Consider the following 18,850-nt stretch of genomic DNA (forward strand, 5'->3'; position numbering starts at 1 on the left):
CTTTCAATTAATTGTTTTATTTTCTTTTCTTGAATTTTCAACAGTCAATGTATTGTTTAGTGAATGACAATTCAATGTACATACAATGGCTTCAAGTTTTAATCTCTTTTGCTTCAGTCGTTGTTATTTGAAGTGTGACGACACCGATCGTTAAATCTCGCTAACGTGTCAATAAAATCATTCAAGCGTAACTCGATTGTTTTCTTATGATTTATATCTTGTCTACTTTTCTCCATGTCCTTATTAAGGAGTGGAATACTGGCTTTTCACCTGACATATTCATTCAGCAGAACATTCATATGTATATTAAATGTGTGTATGCTTGTGTTTCCAGCTAAAAGTAAAAAAATACAAAACAAATCGCTACAAAATTTGTATTGTTTGCACATGGAAGAATATGTAAAATTTTGAAAGAAATATTTATTCTGTGATGGTCAAATGGTCAAGTTTTTGTTACAGATTTTTTGTGTATTTACTTGGAGTCAAAAATGTCATATTGTTTTTTAATTTTTGGTGTTATCCAAGAGTATATTAATTACATTATTATTTTTTCAACACACAAAAAAAAGGAGGATAAAGAAAAAGGGTTAAGGAGAAGGACAGAAAAATAGGGGAAAGGGAATAAGAGAACGATGAAGAAGAGTAGAAGAGAGATGTTTTAATATAAAAACCTTACACACATTTTTTTTAATCCTGTTTAGTTTTATTATCCCGGTCAATGCTTGCTAGCCTTGCTAGTCTTATACAAAGGGCAGTTGTCAGTGTGTTTGTAGATCCAATTAAAATTCAAAAACTACAAAGCAAACGCCAACTTTGTTGATCAGCATTACCATGGATGAATATAATATCTCAAATTTTAAAAAGTATTCATTCACAGGGGTCAACTGAACCAAGTTTCGATATGTCGTTTTGATTAAAGGTCAAATTCATTACCATTTTAAGCTTATTCCTTAATTTCTAAAATAAAGTAATGTGTCGTCTTTGCCCTTTATGGATGTCTGGCACAAACATAGATGTCATCATATTGTTAACTCCCTTTAATATAAACTGCAATAGAAGAAACTACTCGCAAAAAGCAGCAGTATACTTGTTTGGCAATAACCCTTATCCCTGAGTGGCTTCCGGGCCTTGATAAGTGGCGATCACTGTGTAAAAAAAAAAAAAAAAAATGTTGGGTGCAGGTATTGTGGAATGAAAAAAAGTTAAAGCACTTTTGCTTGTAGCTGAAATTTTTTCTATGTGATATTCATTTGTGTATGAGAAAAATAAGAAGGAGGAATTTGGGAGGACAGGCAGTTGGATGTTTGATATCGATTTCTGCAACACATACAGAAAGATCATTCGAATAAGTGGCTGATAAATCTGCACTTTCGTGCCTATTGTGGTTTCAGAATGAGACTATAATCAGGGTTGTAGGTGATTGGAAACATGTCGAATAATGTTGATTTGGATGTTGATGCTATTGAACCCCTGACCTGTGGCAACAAACATTGAACCCAGCTATTTGAAGCGATTAATCTCCTCTAGGATTTCCCTGTTGAGAAGAATTGTGCTTCTCTTGGAGGTAGGAATCTTGCGAAAAGGATTTTTATTTTCATAGCATTTATCTTCATACCAGATACTTAGATGCAAAGTGATGCATTTTGTCTTTGACTGATTGGATGTTGGCAAAGTTTTCTCCCAGAACGGCTACGTCATTAGCGTAATCAAGATCAGTCTGACCGAAGTTGTAGCCGACAGAAACGCAACTTTGTTGTGATTGACTTTGAATACGCTCATAATTTAAAATCAAGGTAAGATTGTAAAATTAAAATTTTAACGACACCTGCATAATATTGCTCTGACAAATCATATCTCCATCGCATGCAAAATCTGCTGGAGTGCTATAAAATTTATAGAAAAGAGAGATGTGCACTAGAATTAGTGGGCATGTGTTGGGCAGCTTTAAAAAATGACCTTCCAAAGTAACCTATCTCTGGCCAGGTCTTTATTTATCCCTCTTTCCTTTCAAGTGCATTTTTATCACTTCCACCCATGTTTTCCTTGGACTCCCCCTGTGAATTGAACCTGCTTCCTTAACTATTCTGCATCTACTGACTCAAGAACTTTCAACCATTCTTTCGACGTGACCATACCATCAGAGTCTTCTGTTGTGTACACATCTACTTATATTGTGCAGATTTAATTTTACTCTGAAGTTATCAGATATAACCTTATCTTGAAGACTCATATTACACATCTATTATATCATTCTTGTATGATTTCTCTCCATGCAACACATGTCCTCAACTCTCACTAGCCATGTTTCACTTTATCACACTACATATATGTACAAATTCCTGATAAACTTTTGCGTTAGTCGACAGTGATAATATTCGGCCGGGTAATAATAGAAATTTCCTATACTTACTCTTGCAATCACATAAGCACCTGCTCCATCAAGCTAACAAAACTTCTCAACACTAGCTTCACTATGCAGACATAATTTGTCTACATTTGAGTTTTTATCCATCTCCATTCTTTGACACTTCTTGCACACAAATTGACTTGTCAATAATTCCACAGCACTTTTTGTATATCCAATGCTTACAGATATGAAAAAAATTAAATACCTCTTCCCTAACCCCTTTTCCACAAATTGAGAACAGAAAACGTTTTTATTTGACCTTCCATCCATTTTATTTTATTTTTATTCACTCCAAACAAGGGATATTATCAGTGAAGTGTAAGTACCTACAGCAGTAGGAATCATATTTATAGGGGAAATCTGTATGGTAAGTAGAACAACAATATGTTTGTTTACATTACATTTAAATTTCTTCATGTTAATACTGTCAAGGAAACAAGGAGCAACAAAGGAATTCCAAAGATGAGTGATTTGAGGAAAGAAGCAATCAAAGTAGAAAATCTGCTTACATGTAGAAATCTCTACAACGATTTGCAGGATTTAGCAGTTAGTCAGGTATGTGTGTGAGGAATATGATAAATGTTGATCCAGAGGAAACCATAGCTAGATGAGCAAATCTTTTAATGTAGTCTATGATTTTTGCAAAAATAGCAAGCTCATCTTGGAAACATTTTTTGAAAATTAACCTATTCCTCACAAAGTCATCATTCTCTCATGCATGGAGTATTGTTGTCACATCTAGGTTGATGCATTCACAACTAGTCACTCCTGCTTAAACAGGGTTCAAAAAAGAGTCTCCAATCTAATAGGTCCCACACTGTCAACTAAGCTCCAACTCCTGTCCCATCGCCAGAATGTTACATCCCTGTGCCTTTTTTTACAAGTACTTTAATGGAATATGCTTTGATGAACTCATCGTACTTATACACCCTGATATACATACCCTTGAAAAACCTGTTTAGCAACAAAATCCCACCCCTTTACTATAGCGATCCTTAGATGCTGGGAAGCCTTCTACTCTGATAGTTTCTTCCCTCGGACTGCTCGACTTTGGAATTCCCTTTCTGTTTTCTGCTCCCCTGATTGTATTGATCTGCAGAAGTTTAAATGTAATGTAAACTAACATCTCACTCATCTCCTTACATAGTCCCCTGTAAACATGGTCTCAATATGCCTTGTTTGGGGTGAGCAAGTGCAAAAATAAAAAACAGAAGAAAATGAGATATGAACATATGGTCCCCCTCGCTTGCTAAAATTTCACAAAAAAAATACTCAACTAGCTACAACCACTATATACAATTTTCTGCACTCTCTATCTGTGCCTAAATCTAAACGCAGATTCCATGAACAAAGCTTCTTCCCAGAACTGCCTACCTATGGAACACTGTACCGCTGGTCTGTTTCCAGGTTGAATAAATTCAATGAAAACAAGTTCTTTTTGAACTGTCCCCATAAATAATCAAATTCTATCCAATCTACACCATTAACAATTACTATACTACCACCTTACATTCATTAACTCTTATCCTCGAGTGACCTTTGGGCCTTGATAAGTTGTGACTCAAGTAAAGAATTAAAAAGAAATTTGTATAAAACATATTTTAAAGTCAATCCCACTGACCTATATCTAACTAATAATAACAAACGTGTAAAACATAAAAGATGTGTGAATAACGTCAGCAGGTTGTTAAGTAGTGCATATCCATGTAAATTACAATAAGACATACAATCTGGTTAATTAATCTACTGACAATATGCCAGGCAGTCATGGCCTACAAACCTGCAGACCCACTGATTTTTGCTTGATTTCCCACCAGACAACCGTAATCTTCCATCTTTCTATCGATGCCTGCAGGAGGCATCATTGAACCGTGTAAATTTAAGTAGTGCAATTTGCGTGCTTCTGATTTTTTTATGTGCTATGATTGCATTATATTTACATAAATAAATTCATACAAGGTAATGGAAATCACGGATCATGAGAAAAAGGTTTGTTTGTGCAACGTCTGCCAAAGTGAAAAGAATTCATAACCAAAATTTGATATTTTATGCATCAGAAGAATTGTCTTAATGTTTTTTTCACTCTAATAACTAATTTATTTTCCGATTAACTCACTAATATTTTATAGCTTTACAAAGCGACAATTCACCCATTCATAAAGTATTGTTGCCACATCTGTGCTGGTGTATCTACCACGAGGCTCTCACTCTCAGATAGAGTCTAATAAAAGACTCTCAAATTTAATAGGTCCCACACTATCAACCAAACTCCAACCTCTGTCCAATCGCCACAATGTTGCATCCCTGTGCCTGTTTTACAAGTATTTTAATGGAATGTGCTCAGATGAACTCATAATACTTGTGCACCCTGAATGTACATACTTCTGACTAATCTGACAAGCAACAAAGTCTTATCCCTTTACTGTTGAGATTCCTACATACTGGAAAGCTTTCTACACTAATAGTTTCTTCCTACAGACTGCTAGATTTGGAATTCCCTCTCTGTTTACTGCTTCCCTGAATGAAATAACCTGTAGAAGTTTAAATGTAATGCAAACAGTCATCTCATTGCTCAGCTCTCCACAGTCCCCTGTGGTCGCAAATAGTAGCCTCTAACATCCAAGTAGCAATATGTCTTGCATGGGATGAACAAGAGTAAAAATTGTTTCCTACAAACCGCATTGACATAGCCTTCTAACACAACTCTTTTCACACCACGCACAATGCTTCAAGCAAACTATAACATCCTTCTCAATAGGAATTTACTTGAAGGTGACCATGTTATAGTCAGCTGGGAAGCAGACAAACGGTATTATGTTCCACAGATGGACAGATCTAGAGAAATAACTTTGCTCATGAAATTTTTGTTTAGTTTTGGGTGCAGATATAGTATGAGGAAAATTGTTGGTAGTTGTTTCAGCTAAGCGAGTATTTGTTGTGAATGTTTTCCATAGATTGAAGCTCAATCGAATAACTACTATAAAAGTATAGATAGTGCAGAGACAGACTCACATTGTCTCTTCTGTGAAAAAGAGGGAGTAGCAAGGCAAAAAGGTTATCGGTCACTGAATTTTGAATACGGTTCTCTAACCTGTCAAGGTAGGAAAGTGTGCTTTTTGGGGCTACTTCTCTATATGAAAATAACACCATCTCTACCAAAAAGTTACTTTAATCTTTTGTTTTGTTCATTTGCTCTGCTATGGCCTTCATTATAAATAATTTAATTTTATTTGTTGTAGAAACAAAACTGAATTGGTTCCAGATGAAACATTTTGGAAACATTCCCTGATGGTTAAGTTCTCTGAGAGCCAATCTACCAAAAGCGTCCTGGGAGAGGAGGAAGAGGAAGTGGCCAGTGAAGAAGCGATACAGACTGATGCATTTAATGCAGATACAGCATACAGCACGCTTGAATGCACTCCGCAATTTCTGCAAGCCATTGTTGAACCAGTCATCCAAGCAGGGAAATCAATGGATGTCTTCAATACGCTCAACTGCTTGTGTAACATCCTTGCTTCAAGAAACCTTCAACGTAAGTCGCTATAACTTTCCTGATAACATTCCACTCTGTGTTGATCTTTATCTATATCTCTACCTTAGTTCTTTTAAAAGTAACAAACAAGGTACTTCTATACTAACAACTACTAATTTTCCTAAAAGCATCTCCCTATTGCAGGGTTTTTTTATTATTAGGATCACTGCTTATCAAAACCCAAAAGCCACTCAAGGATAAGGGTTAATGACTTTCGGGTAGACTGTGAGACAACACCGTGATGATCAGTAATGGTGGAAGTTGAGTAAGGTTTGATTATTTAAAAGAACGAGTCAAAAAGAACTTATTCACATTAGATTTGAAAACCACCATGCTGCAGTCAGCTGAAAAGCAGCATCATAGTATTGTGTTCTACAGACGGACAGTTCTAGGAAAGATACTTTGCTTATGGAATTTTCATTTAGGTTTAGGCACTGATAGAGAGTAAGGGAAACTATTCGCAGTTGGTGTAGCTAGATGAGTGTTTGTTGCAAATGTTTTTCAGGGGTGGATGGGTCATAGAACCAAGCACCTGCCATGAAAATAATGATAGAGCAGTTGTTCGAAAAGTAATGTCTCCTATAAGATAAACTTGCAATGTCTCTTCTGTGAGAAAGAGGAAGTAAGGAGGCAAAACGGTCGTTGCCACTAGATTTCAAAGATGATTTTGTACCATGTGAAGACAGAAAAGGGTACTCTTAGCAGTTCTACCCTAGATATGGCAACAGTGCTCCATCTTGTGAGAGAATCGAGTCTGAAGTGAGATAATTTATGAAGCAGTAGAATGATCCAAACACTTTTTTGATGACTTCGGCATCTGATATAAGTCCTCCATTTCAGGTGAGAAGTGAAGGTCAGTTTATCAAAAGTACTTTCTCCAGACAAGAGCTGTTCATTTCAATTAGTGAATGTGTGATTGGGAGAATATCAAAATAGTTTCAACAGTTGAAAAACAGCAGCAATCAAAAATTCAATAGCGGCTATGTTGTACCTTTTTCAATTTGTGGTGTTCAACATCAACAATCATGGATAGCTAACATGGTCAAGTGGGAGTGGAGACTTTACAATGTTACATAGTCTGATACGTGACCTGTCAAACTGCTGAAGCTTTCAAAATTCATAGAACACTAGCAGGGCTACCCTGTGTTGCCCAGGGCAAAACTGTAGCATATCTCTATTAAAACTTTTATCTCTGTACCTCTTTCCCTATCCATGTATTTCCCTCTCCCTCTTCTCAAAAACCCTCTTTCTCCTTTGCTCAGTCCATTTTTCTCTAGATGGACATACACACAGACAACTTTTCTTTATATAATAGATTCCTCATGGAATTAGTCGGCACTTTAGTTCCAAATTAGTACATAATTACACTGACCAATAAAATATGGCCTAGTTGATTCTCAAAGAATGAATAGTTTTTTGGGTTTTTTTAATTTTACATATTATAAATCCTAGTCAACACTGATCAAAAATATACCAACTTTGTGGTTCTTTGTTTTGTAGTTTTGACTTTTAGCTGGGTATAAAAACATACACATAGACAAGAGAACTTGAATGCCTACTAGAGAGAACTTGAATGCCTACTGGACAGATCTTGAATGCCTACTAGACACTATTCTTGGGTGTTTAAGGTCTCTTTGTACAGGGGTTTGTCAGGACAACCTGTCATGAGGATACTTTTCCCTAGAAGTAAATCTAATATTCAAAAATGCATGCCTACTAGACACTATCCTCAAGTGACCCGATGGTGAATTAAGGGGTAAGTTATGGAGTGGGTATGGGGTAGGTAGTTGTAAAAATATAATAATAATTTTCAGAAGATAATATATAGTAATAGTCCTATGGGTTGCTCTGTTACTAGGTGTGAAGGTGGGGGGGATATAAGGCAAAGGTATAAAGATGGGGGGTAAAGAGTTAATAGAGGTGGATAAAGAGACAAAAATAATTAGGATGTGATGAAAAGTGTAGTGGGATAATAGGGAAAAAAAAATGTTTAAATAAATAAAATTTAGTTAATTAGAGACAGAGTTGGAAAAAAATCTATATTTTCCCCTTGAGTTTAAACACATAATCTATCCACATTCTTTAAGACTATGATAGACACCCTATACACCTACGCTCCTCCTTTATCTTAGAGTTCAATATAGTTTCCCCAAAACATCATCTATAATTTTATTGATTTATTTCGTTCCTGATGAATCCCATGTTAGACGTCGCATCCCCATCATGTTACCTAGCATCTTCTCTACTCTTCTGATGAGAAGCATTAGGCTTCGAAATACCTTGGTATAAAGAGTCCCCTTTATCCCCCAACTAAATGTATGTATACCCTTATTAAATAAATGAATCATTCTATATATATCCAATATATAGTCTTTGTGAATTCATTTTCCACTCTTATTGTCTCTTATATAAGCTCCATTGAAATTTGTTGAGCTTTATATTATCCCGATAAGTCTCCTCTTATAGAATTGAATTAATTTTCTTCTAACTCATTAAGTTGTGTGTGTGTGTGTGTGTGTGTGTGTGTGTGTGTGTGTGTGTGTGAGGGCCATTACAAAAGTAAAGTCATCTCCTTATGTTTAATCAAAAAATTTGAAGAGCTACGAAGACAGGAGTGATACCATTAAAACAAGTATTTTTTTTTGCTCCAAAATTTATTTTTCTACATAGTCACCACCATTCTCGATGCATTTCTGCTAGGAATTCTGCTTTTGATGCACGTCCATGACAGGGGTTGTTTTCTTAGTGTCTCACACTATCATTATTTGCAACAAGGAAATAAAACATTCAGGTCATGAATACATAAATTCAGTTATCATAACAATGCAATTTGCAATACTCTCTGATCCATTCTAGATAAAAAAAAATAGGAGGCATTACTTTTCAAACACCCTTCGTATATATGCAAGCTAAAGCAACATTTTAAAAATGAGTAAAAAAAATCAACCAGTGTTTTCTGAATAAACTAATATTTAATTTTATTGTCCGATGTCAGTTAGTGTTCTATTAAATTACAGACCTGGATTATGACTCAGTTGCAGACATTGTAAGCCCATCCCAGTGAATTTCTTTTTCCTTTTTTAGACAAACAAAAAAAAACACACACACACTTAAATGCTATATTTTTTCAAAGGTTAATCGCAATTGAAGTTCCAACATTTGTTTTATGAAATGTCTATGTTGTTGGGGACATCGTTTTCAGTTGCCACATTAAGTAGTTTCTGTGTTGGAGAGTTCTTTTTTATGCATCATTGTAATTTTATTTAGAAATCACCTGTGAACTGTTTCATTAATTGCCATCTTGTCTTCTTCTTCATTCATTGTAATGACAAAGAATTGATGACTGTAGAATCTTTAAAATATTATTTTACTAATTGTGATACTAAAAATAATTGGATTCCTACTAAACATTTACTAAATTCAAAAGATCAGATTCCAAAATACAGTAGAACTCCGAGATATGGCATTAAAAATTGGTAACAAAATACAGTATAGTATATATAATACTCATGTATACAATCAAATAATATTATAACACTGTAAGGTTGGACAAATACCATAACGAAGGCCCAGAAAAACATTGTATTCCACATCGTAACCTGTAAAAACTATATCCTAGGGCCACTGTATCCCAGGGATTCTACTGTACTTTAAAGTAATCAAAGATTTTGGTAAAACGTGTGTGAAAATTGAACTTACACAACTGAAGTTATGGGATTTAAAAAATTTCAATTTTGTGGCATTAAAATCCTATTGAGGAGTCTTTAATGAGAATACTTTGCTTAAATATTTAAAATGAAATTAATTGTGTTTTTTACGGTTGTTGTGCATCATCATGTCTTTTTTAATGCCGTCTGCAGGGCAATCTAATTTAATCATAATATTTTAAACCGGAATGGCAGCTATGAACATTTGTATTTTTGTGTTTTTAAAAAACAATTTGACTACTCATCTCAAATGTTTTATTTCTTTACCAAGAGTAACCATATGAAACAGGCCTGTTTTTAAAGATGCAGGATTGCACTTGTATGAATCTATATATCTATAAAAGTGAACGTGTCTGTCTGTCTGTCTGTCTGTATACACACAATATCTCTGAATTTTCAGTCTATAGATTCAAAATTTGATATACAGGGTACTGAGATTTGGGAAAATCTTTGTAATCAGTTTTCGGCCAGAAATTTGGCTGTTAAGGGGTCAAAGTTCAACGATTTGACCTATGAGAACTCTACCAAACTTTTCTAACAATTTTGGGTCTAAAGACTTGAAATTTTAGATATAGGTTCCTTGGACATGGATCTAACTTAATAACTTGATTTGAGCCTAAAACAATAAATGTTAAGGGGTCATAATAGGGATCAAAGTTTTTAAAAAATTTTGACCTCTCTAGTCTCTACCAAATTACTCAGACAATTTCTGGTCTAAACATTTGAAATTTTACATAAAGGGCATTCAGAGATAGGGCAAGCTTTTTAATCGGTTTTAGATAGTATTGTACTCGTACCCCTCATATTAATTACTCACACCCCTTTCTATTGTTCCAGAGTGTAACCAGCAGCGCATTCTTAGGAGCCGGAAGGAATTGGTAACCTGAAGATCGTCGAGTCCCTCCTCTCAAGACTATTAGACCTACTGCTCAGTAGAGGCCTGCACCTTCACTCGCCTACTAGTTCCTTTCCCCTGTCTGCTCATAGGAAGGTGTGTCTACTCATCTAGGTTTGGGTTAAAAATATTTAGTTCCCAATATATAAATTCATGTATGTTTGCATGTCTGCCTAAAACTTTCGAGAGAGGCAACGGATTTTCACAAAATCAGTATCATTTTGAAGTTCGACCTTTCAGACGACAAATATCGAAAAATTGGCTAAAAATATTAACATCTTCACCTTCAACTAGGCAATTTTCTACAGGGAGGGGTCGCTTTTTTCGCCGATATTTTTGAAAATCATCCTCTCCTTTCGATTGTCTAGCCTTAATTTAAACCTACGTCACTTCCGGTTTGGCGGTGGTCGTAACAGCAAAAGCGTCAGGGTTTTTTTCCTGTTCTTTTCCTCCTTCGTGGCACAGGTTCAAGCTTGCCTTCCTACTACCCCTTTTTTTAATTTTTTTTTTTTTTTGGTCAACATACACATCCAAACACCCAGCCAACGCGGGGCTGAAATGCTAGTTAATTAATAATCCAAACATGTAGCACAGAATAAATAAACCTCTTTTAAAAACAACAAGAAGTTTTATTTTAATGCCTGAAAATTGAACTATGTAATAGTGAGGAAGGGTTGAAGATTCTGTGGATCTCACTAGTCAATCAGCAGTTACCTTCAGCGAAGATTGTCTATGCTTCAGTGTCCAGTAGACAAGGACAGGAAAGAGAGGAGAGGGGTCTTTCTTCCATGCTTGTCAAGTTTGCTTTGTTAACTGACCGTGATTCCTAAAGAGGTTAAAAAAGTTCCTTAGACTCTAGAACAGATGGAATCAATGTACCCTGCTAGCTGATTGGTCAGTGCGTGGTCGAATCACTTGGCATAGACATTGAGAGAAAATCTATTTGTGACTGCTACAAATGTTTATGTTGCAAAAAATGTGTAAAACAGTGAAAATTTATAAAATTAAACTTAGAATATCTCGACTATTTTTCCGGTTATGAAATTAGTTAATGTAAATAAAATGTAATCTTTCATATGATGTTTTTTTCTTGTACGATGATTAGTTTTTTAAGATTTTTTTTGTTTTTGCAGGTTGATTTCAGTTCTGTAACTATTTCAAAGGCCAACGTGTTTCATTCCTCCTTTTTTTAACAACAAATTTTTATGCCTGTTTTTAACATCTCTGTCATTCAAAATGTTAATTACTCTACTTTTAAAAGTTTGACATCATAAGATTATTCTTAAATTTGGTGGGTGAAGTATAGAATTTAAAGTTTCATAAAAAAATTTCCAAGTTGAAAATTTCAACAAATAAGATTTTGCAAAGTGTGCTTTTGATACCATTAGATAAAGTAGAGTTTTCCTAATACAGGGTGACCAAAAAAAACGGGCCTCAACTCTAATTAGGCCCAGTTTCTTAGTGTTTTGTCCAAATGAAATGAAACTTTGGTCATAACTAGTTTATTATATTCAAAACATCACATCAAAACATTAGGGTCTTTGGCCATTTTTCTCCGTTCTACAGCATATGTTCTAGGTGGCCTCCATTTAGCTTTTGTTTTTTTGGGTCACCCTGTATTAATCGATAGAATTATATTGATCTCATTTAAGATCGAAAGCAGCTTAACAATAAAAGAGACCGAGGTTTACATTTTTTGTTTTCATTTTTGAGTTAACTATTTTGTTAACTTGAAAACAACACGTGCATAAACATGACACCTCCCCAAATCAATCGCAATTCGCTTGTAAAAGTAAACCCCTTTTTTCTCCTTCTGTAATCACCATAATAGCAAAAGCAGGATGTTCGCTCTTTTTTCTCTTTTCGTCACTTTTTCTCACTCTTTCTCTTGTTTCTCTCTCTCTCTCTCTCTCTCGTTTTGCTAACTCTTTCTTGTTTCTTTCTCTCTCTCTCTCTCTCTCTCTCTCTCTCTCTCTCTCTCTCTCTCTCTCTCTCTGTCCTCTCTTTCTGTTTTCTCTCTTCTTTTTCTTGTTTCTCTCTCTCTCTCTCTCTCTCTCTCTCTCTCTCTCTCTCTCTCTCTCTCTCTCTCTCTCTATCCCCTCACTTTCCGAATAAACATTTACAATTTTGTGTTAAATTTCCATGTTTAAAATATTTTATCTGATTTTTATTTTGAACAATATTTCATCAAATGAAATTCCTGCTCTATATTTGATGAGCTGTAACTCTTTGGATCACAGGTCATGTATGATCTATTTTAATGAATGATGTTATCCAATATGAGATCATAAAGGATCTCCCCAATTTCTTCAACCACGTGATGAAAGAATATGACATATCACTTATATATTGGCAATAACAGAAGCATATAACCAAATTAAAGCTACATAAGTTAAGCTTTGAGTAAAATCTCTCATTTTATTACTCAATAAATATATTTTATCTTTCATTTTTTAATTTTTTAGATGGGGATTGGTTATTCATATTATTTGGATTCATATTTCACAACGTTTTGGTCGATCAAACTCTGCAATTTGGAGAGAATTTCAAACAGAACCCTTTATTTACTTCACAGGTTTAACATCTTCCATCTGCCAGTAATTTACAATTGTATTTTTCAATCACTAAGAATTAAACCTTCATCCTTCAGGAGAATATCACTTTTACAATTGATATTTCCAAGTACTCTATCACGTGTCCTTGCAGGCAGTTTTAGTACAAATTTTTGGAGCTTTAAACCTGTTTTTATTTCTAGTTGTAAATATCATTATTTATTACTAATTATTATTACTATATGTTACTATATACACACGCACACACACATATATTGTTTACTTGTTACTGTATACATTATTTATAATTTATAATTATCTGTTCCCATATCATGTTAAATTATATAGGTGTTCTTAGTAATTAATCGCCGCTATGCATATGTTCTGCTTCTTTGAGTTGTCTTACTCGCCACCATTCTTCTCTGTCTATAATTATTAATTTGTTCTATAATGTTAAATGGTTTCCTTTTTTTCTCTGTATATGGTTGGCCATACCCGATTTTTCAATCTCTCCATGTATCAGAGTTTTGTGATGTTCTTCTAACCATACTTTTAGTGGCCAACATGTCTCACCTTTGTATAGTTTTCCACATTTACATGCGATCTCATATACACAGTTCTTGAACAATTTATTAAATAAACAACTGAAATGTATAGTTTTCCACATTTACATGCAATCTCATATACACAGTTCTTAGTCATGATTTTTTTCTGTAGAGGGCTTTACTTGTACAAGCTGTTTCCGGAGAGTTGAATCACTTCTGAATACTGTCCTGATGTCATATGGATTGCATATTCTTTGAAGTTTTTCTGACAGGCACTTCATGTATGGTATACAAACTGTGGTGAGTTTCTGTACTCTGGTGTCTGGTCAAGATTTCTTGGAGCTGATGTCATGCTCTCTGTAGTTGTTAAGTAAACCTAGTGTAGAATTTTACACAATATGAAAACCATTAATTATAAATAATAGATAATATATTTCGGTGGAAGGTTTTTCTTAAACTGTCAATCTCCTCTTAATATACATTGCTGTTACTACATATTGCTTTTGCTTGGTGTTGGAGACAACGGACGATTCCTTTTTTGACATGATATGGATGGTGGGAGTTGAATTTTAGGTACTATCCAGTGAAAGTTGGCTTTTGGTATACAGATGACATAAACCCTTGACCAGCGCGAGTAATCAGCACATCTAGGAATGATAATTTGTTGTTATTTTCCTATCGTGAACTCTATAGTTGGACAGATAGGGTTCACATGGTCTATAAATGTTTGAATATCCTCCTGATGGGTGGTGATTCCATCGCTAGACCTTCCTGCCAATGTATATCAGATCCCATCACGAAGTATGTAATTTCTACACAGAAGGTCAACGTGTCTATTATATTGTCAGTTGGGATGCAAGTGCATTTCTTCAGTGGGGAATCAGAAGTCAGCTTATCCCTTACCATTGCCAGAGTCTCATCAGTGGGTACCTTAGTGAATTCAAGTTCAACAGAAGCAATATCAAGTTCGACAAGATACACCTGAAGAAGGTCAGAGGTTACATCGGCTAAAACATTGTGAAAATTACAGATGAGAACAGTAGTCTGATGAGTCATTTGAAATATTTAGCATTAAAAAATTGTTTAAAAGTTTTATTTATAGCTTTATAATAAGCTTTTATTTAAATACTAATGATTAGCACCTAGCTTTGTCAGGTTTTAAAATACGCGTAAATATATTTTAATTCATGCAGATTTCATATTTATTGTTACGGAGCCAATTCTCTTTTGAATATTATATTGTACCTAATATATACTAGTGATTCAAAATATTTAAAAATAAAAATGGGTGCCATCAGCGAGAATCAAAACCAAAACATTTAGCACTCTAGCCCCATCAGTGTAGCTATCACGAGATAGGTAAGAGGGAATTAGTATTAAACAATTTGAAGAATGAATTAAATTTGGGAGGAAAGATGTAAAAATATATCAGCAACTTGAAAAAAACAATTTGCATCTCAACTTGCCGATATATTTCTGTAGGTATTATTCATCCATCCAAACAAAGATTTTATTCATTATGAACCATCCTTGGTGTATGATTGCTATTTCCTGTTAATTTCAGTGTTATGTGACCGGTAGTTTAAGAGTTAATCAGTTAAATAATGACACACAGATTGACATGCCTACATCTACTGTTTCATTTATATAGATTGACTCATGATATTTTTCATTAATCAAATTCAAAGATTTTCATGTTCATGCCTTTTTGTTTTTACCAAAAAGTTTTCTGCGCTTTTACATGAACTTGTTTCACTTGTACCCCCCTCGACGCACATATCCCCGACAACCCTGCTTAGCAACAAAATCACACCCCTTCACTGTTGAGGTCTCTTAATGCCAGAAAGCTTTATACTCTAATAGCTTCTTCCCTCAAACATCTAGACTTTGAAATTCCCTTCCTGCTTCTTGACTTTACTAATATGCAGAAGTTCAAATGTAATATAAACCAACATCTTGTTAATCTTTCTTAGGCATGGTCTCAATTAGTAGCCCCTTATGTCCAAGTGACAATATGCTTGGTTTGGGGTGAAGGTGAGAAAAAAAAAAAAGAATATATGTTTTTTGTGTTTTCGTTTGCATGTTAACCAGGGTATGCATATTTCTGTGGTATGCATGCATTTCTAAATCATCCGAAGTTGTTGGTTTTATTGTGAACACATATATTTGCAAATGATAATTGATCAGGACACATGTACTTCAAAAGTGATAAAGTATATAGATAGTATAAATTGCCTCTGAGATGGGTATATAACAGGCATGACAGGAAAACAGATGAACACATATCTAAAGAAATGGCAAAAACACTAGAGGATGACCTCCGATCTGTAGTGGAATGGGAACATAAATGGATGGTAACATTCAATGCTGCAAAGACTAAACTGGTTTCCTTCAATAATTACAAGAAACTTTCTCTGCCACCAATAGCAATGGCCAGTGACTCTTTATCTGAAAGTACATCTTTCAAACTGCTTGGCCTAATATTCGCAGGAAAGATGAGTTGGAACAATTACATTGAAAGCATTGCCAGGGCCGCTGCGAAGAAGATAGGTTCTCTCTACCGTGCTAGAAAACTACTAACACCCGAAAGTATCCTGTACCTCTATAAGGCCACCATTCGCCCATGTATGGAGTATTGCTATCACATTTGGGCTGGTGCATCTGCTACTAGTCTCTCGCTCCTAGACAAGGTTCAAAAGAGAGTCGCCAATCTGATAGGCCTTGAACTGGCATCTAAGTTTCAGCCTCTGCCTCATCGACGAAATGTTGCATCCCTCTGCCTGTTCTACAAGTATTTTAATGGTGAATGCTCTGGCGAACTGCAGACACTTGTGCTCCCACGACGTAGACACCCTCGACAAATCCCACCCCCACACAGTAGAGATCGCTAGATGTAAAAGATCTTTCTACTCCAGTAGTTTCTTCCCCAGAATCGCTAGACTCTGGAATTCCATTCCAGGTTCCTGCTTCCCCAACTATACTGACATGCAGAAGTCAAGTGTAACGTGAACCGAAATCTTGTTGCCCAAATCCCCTGATAGTAGCCCCCTACACCAAAGTGGCAATGTGGCTTGTTTTGGGTGAAAATGTAATAAAAGAGGGATAGACAGGAAGTATCCATTTATGCTGTTTAAATTTTCTCCAAATATGAAACAAAAAAAATCTTCTGTTTGCTTTTTATTTAGTTGTAAAGAATGCGCATCAATGTTTTCAAAGAATAAAAATGTTAATCTGCGTTTGGTCTTCAGCAGTGAAGGTTTCAAATGAGACTGAATTCAACCATTTTGTTTTATTATTTCTCCATCAAAAATGAATACATGTTACACACAAAAATTGGTACAATTAGACATGAATTAAAGTCAAAGAGAAACAAAGGAAGTTGAAAGGAACATTAATGGGTGCAGCATCATTCATCAGACTTTTAACATTTCAGGCAACAAACTTTTCCTCATTCTCTGTCATGTTTCTTGCACAGTTGGAACAAATTTGTCCGGCATTTCTTTAGGATTGCTTATACAGCTACCACGATGATCTTCAAAACAGGTTCTGTTCATGATCTCCTTGAGATTGGGATGAAAAGTCAAAGTCACATGGAGCAAGACTAGGGAAATAGGGAGGCTGTTCCAGTATTGTGATATTCTTCTCAGCCAGAAATGAAAGAGAAAGAAAAGAAGTTGAAAGATGCATGAAGCACAATAAGAATCATTGTTTTGATTGTTCGGACTATTATTCTCATCTTGAGTATAAAATTCATGTTTTTTTCAACTAAGGAAAAGGGGTCAGCTCTGTATTGTAAGAAATCGGGCCGTGGGTTTTAGGATGTGTTTGTAAATTATAAAAAAGGTAAATTTTCACGGATCACTAGGGTATTTTTAAGACTTTCTTATGATTCAATTTTAACTGAAACCGTTGTGTTAATTGTCATTATTAGTGAAAACATGTTTTACGAAACTGTGGATAGACATCTCACACTTGCTTTCGTTTTTTTTTTAAAAACACATTACAAGGGAGGCGACTCTAAGAAAAAATGATTGTATTGAGGGATTATCTCCCGTGGGCTGGCCATAATTTTTGTTATTTTTTCTTATTTTCCTAATGTAAAAATTTGTAATTAATGGATTCCAAATGTAGTTCAATTTGATTTTTGGACGGCTTAGGGTGTTGTTGCTTTCTCCCATATATGTTGCTTACTTGCGTTTTTGTTACCTTTATCTTTCTTTTATGTCATTATATCACATTGGGAATTGGGTGCCTTTTTCTTTCCATATATGGTCTACTAAGGATTCAGTTAAAAATTGAATCATAAGAAAGTCTTTAAAAAATACCCTAACGACCCCTGAAAATTGACCTTTTTATAATTTACGGGCACACCCTCAAACCCGCAGTCCGATTTCTTACAATACAGAGCTACTCCTTTTTCCTTAATTGAAAAAAACATGGATTTTACACCCAACGAAGGTCATAGGTTTCATCGACCGAAACATTTATGCCATTAACAACCAAGATGAGAATAATTTTCTAAACAATCAAAACAATACAACCATTCATAGCTCATCTCAAAAATTCACAATTGCAAGCATCATTATTATTTGCTTTTTTGTGTCTTTTTAAAGAGAAAAATAAAAGATTGCCAACCGTCCTTGGATTAATCACAGAAAGCTGAGTTTATTTTTTTTCTTTTTTATAATACTTTATTGTGAACTCTTCTTACGTGCAGAGTGTCTTAAATCCTGTTCAAATTTCTAATGATATATTGCATAAGTTATAATTAAAAAAAAAATGGTTTTCTTTTTATCTCCTTTCAAATAATTAACCTAAATTCTTTAAGTGCACGAATTTATGAAAGAAAAAGAATGTCTCCTTGACTTTTCCACTGAATTAAAGGTTGAACCAAAATTTAGGACATTTTTAATAAATTGGATTTATTTGAACATTTTTATATAAAACTAGCTGTACTTAACCAACGTTGTCCGGGAATATTTTATTTTCATTATATTTCACTTTTCTTAATTACGCATTTTTTTTTTTGTTGTTTTTTATAACAATTTCTTTTTAAATAGAATATTGAAATTTAACTTTAATGTTGTACATTAAATTATGAATTGAACCATATTGTTATAAGATAAACTTAACTATAAATTCTCTTACAATAATGTTAAATCAATGATCTGAAATTTTCTCATATCTATATAAGGGGAAATATAGATTTAAC

General features: G+C 34.6%; 1 protein-coding gene across 1 annotated transcript in view; it reads left to right on the top strand.

Moving 5' to 3' along the window:
- LOC145295839 (gamma-tubulin complex component 5-like) overlaps positions 1 to 18,850 on the top strand; it is a 293,760-nt gene that overhangs the window by 102,048 nt on the left and 172,862 nt on the right. Inside the window, exon 12 of the mRNA XM_080141551.1 lies at positions 5,647 to 5,939. Coding sequence (XP_079997677.1) covers positions 5,647 to 5,939 — 293 coding nt within the window. The remainder of the gene's footprint in view (positions 1 to 5,646; positions 5,940 to 18,850) is intronic.

The sequence above is a fragment of the Euprymna scolopes genome, chromosome 16 (assembly GCF_053919585.1).
Source record: "Euprymna scolopes isolate OS-2025 chromosome 16, ASM5391958v1, whole genome shotgun sequence".
Taxonomy (NCBI): Eukaryota; Metazoa; Mollusca; class Cephalopoda; order Sepiida; family Sepiolidae; genus Euprymna; species Euprymna scolopes.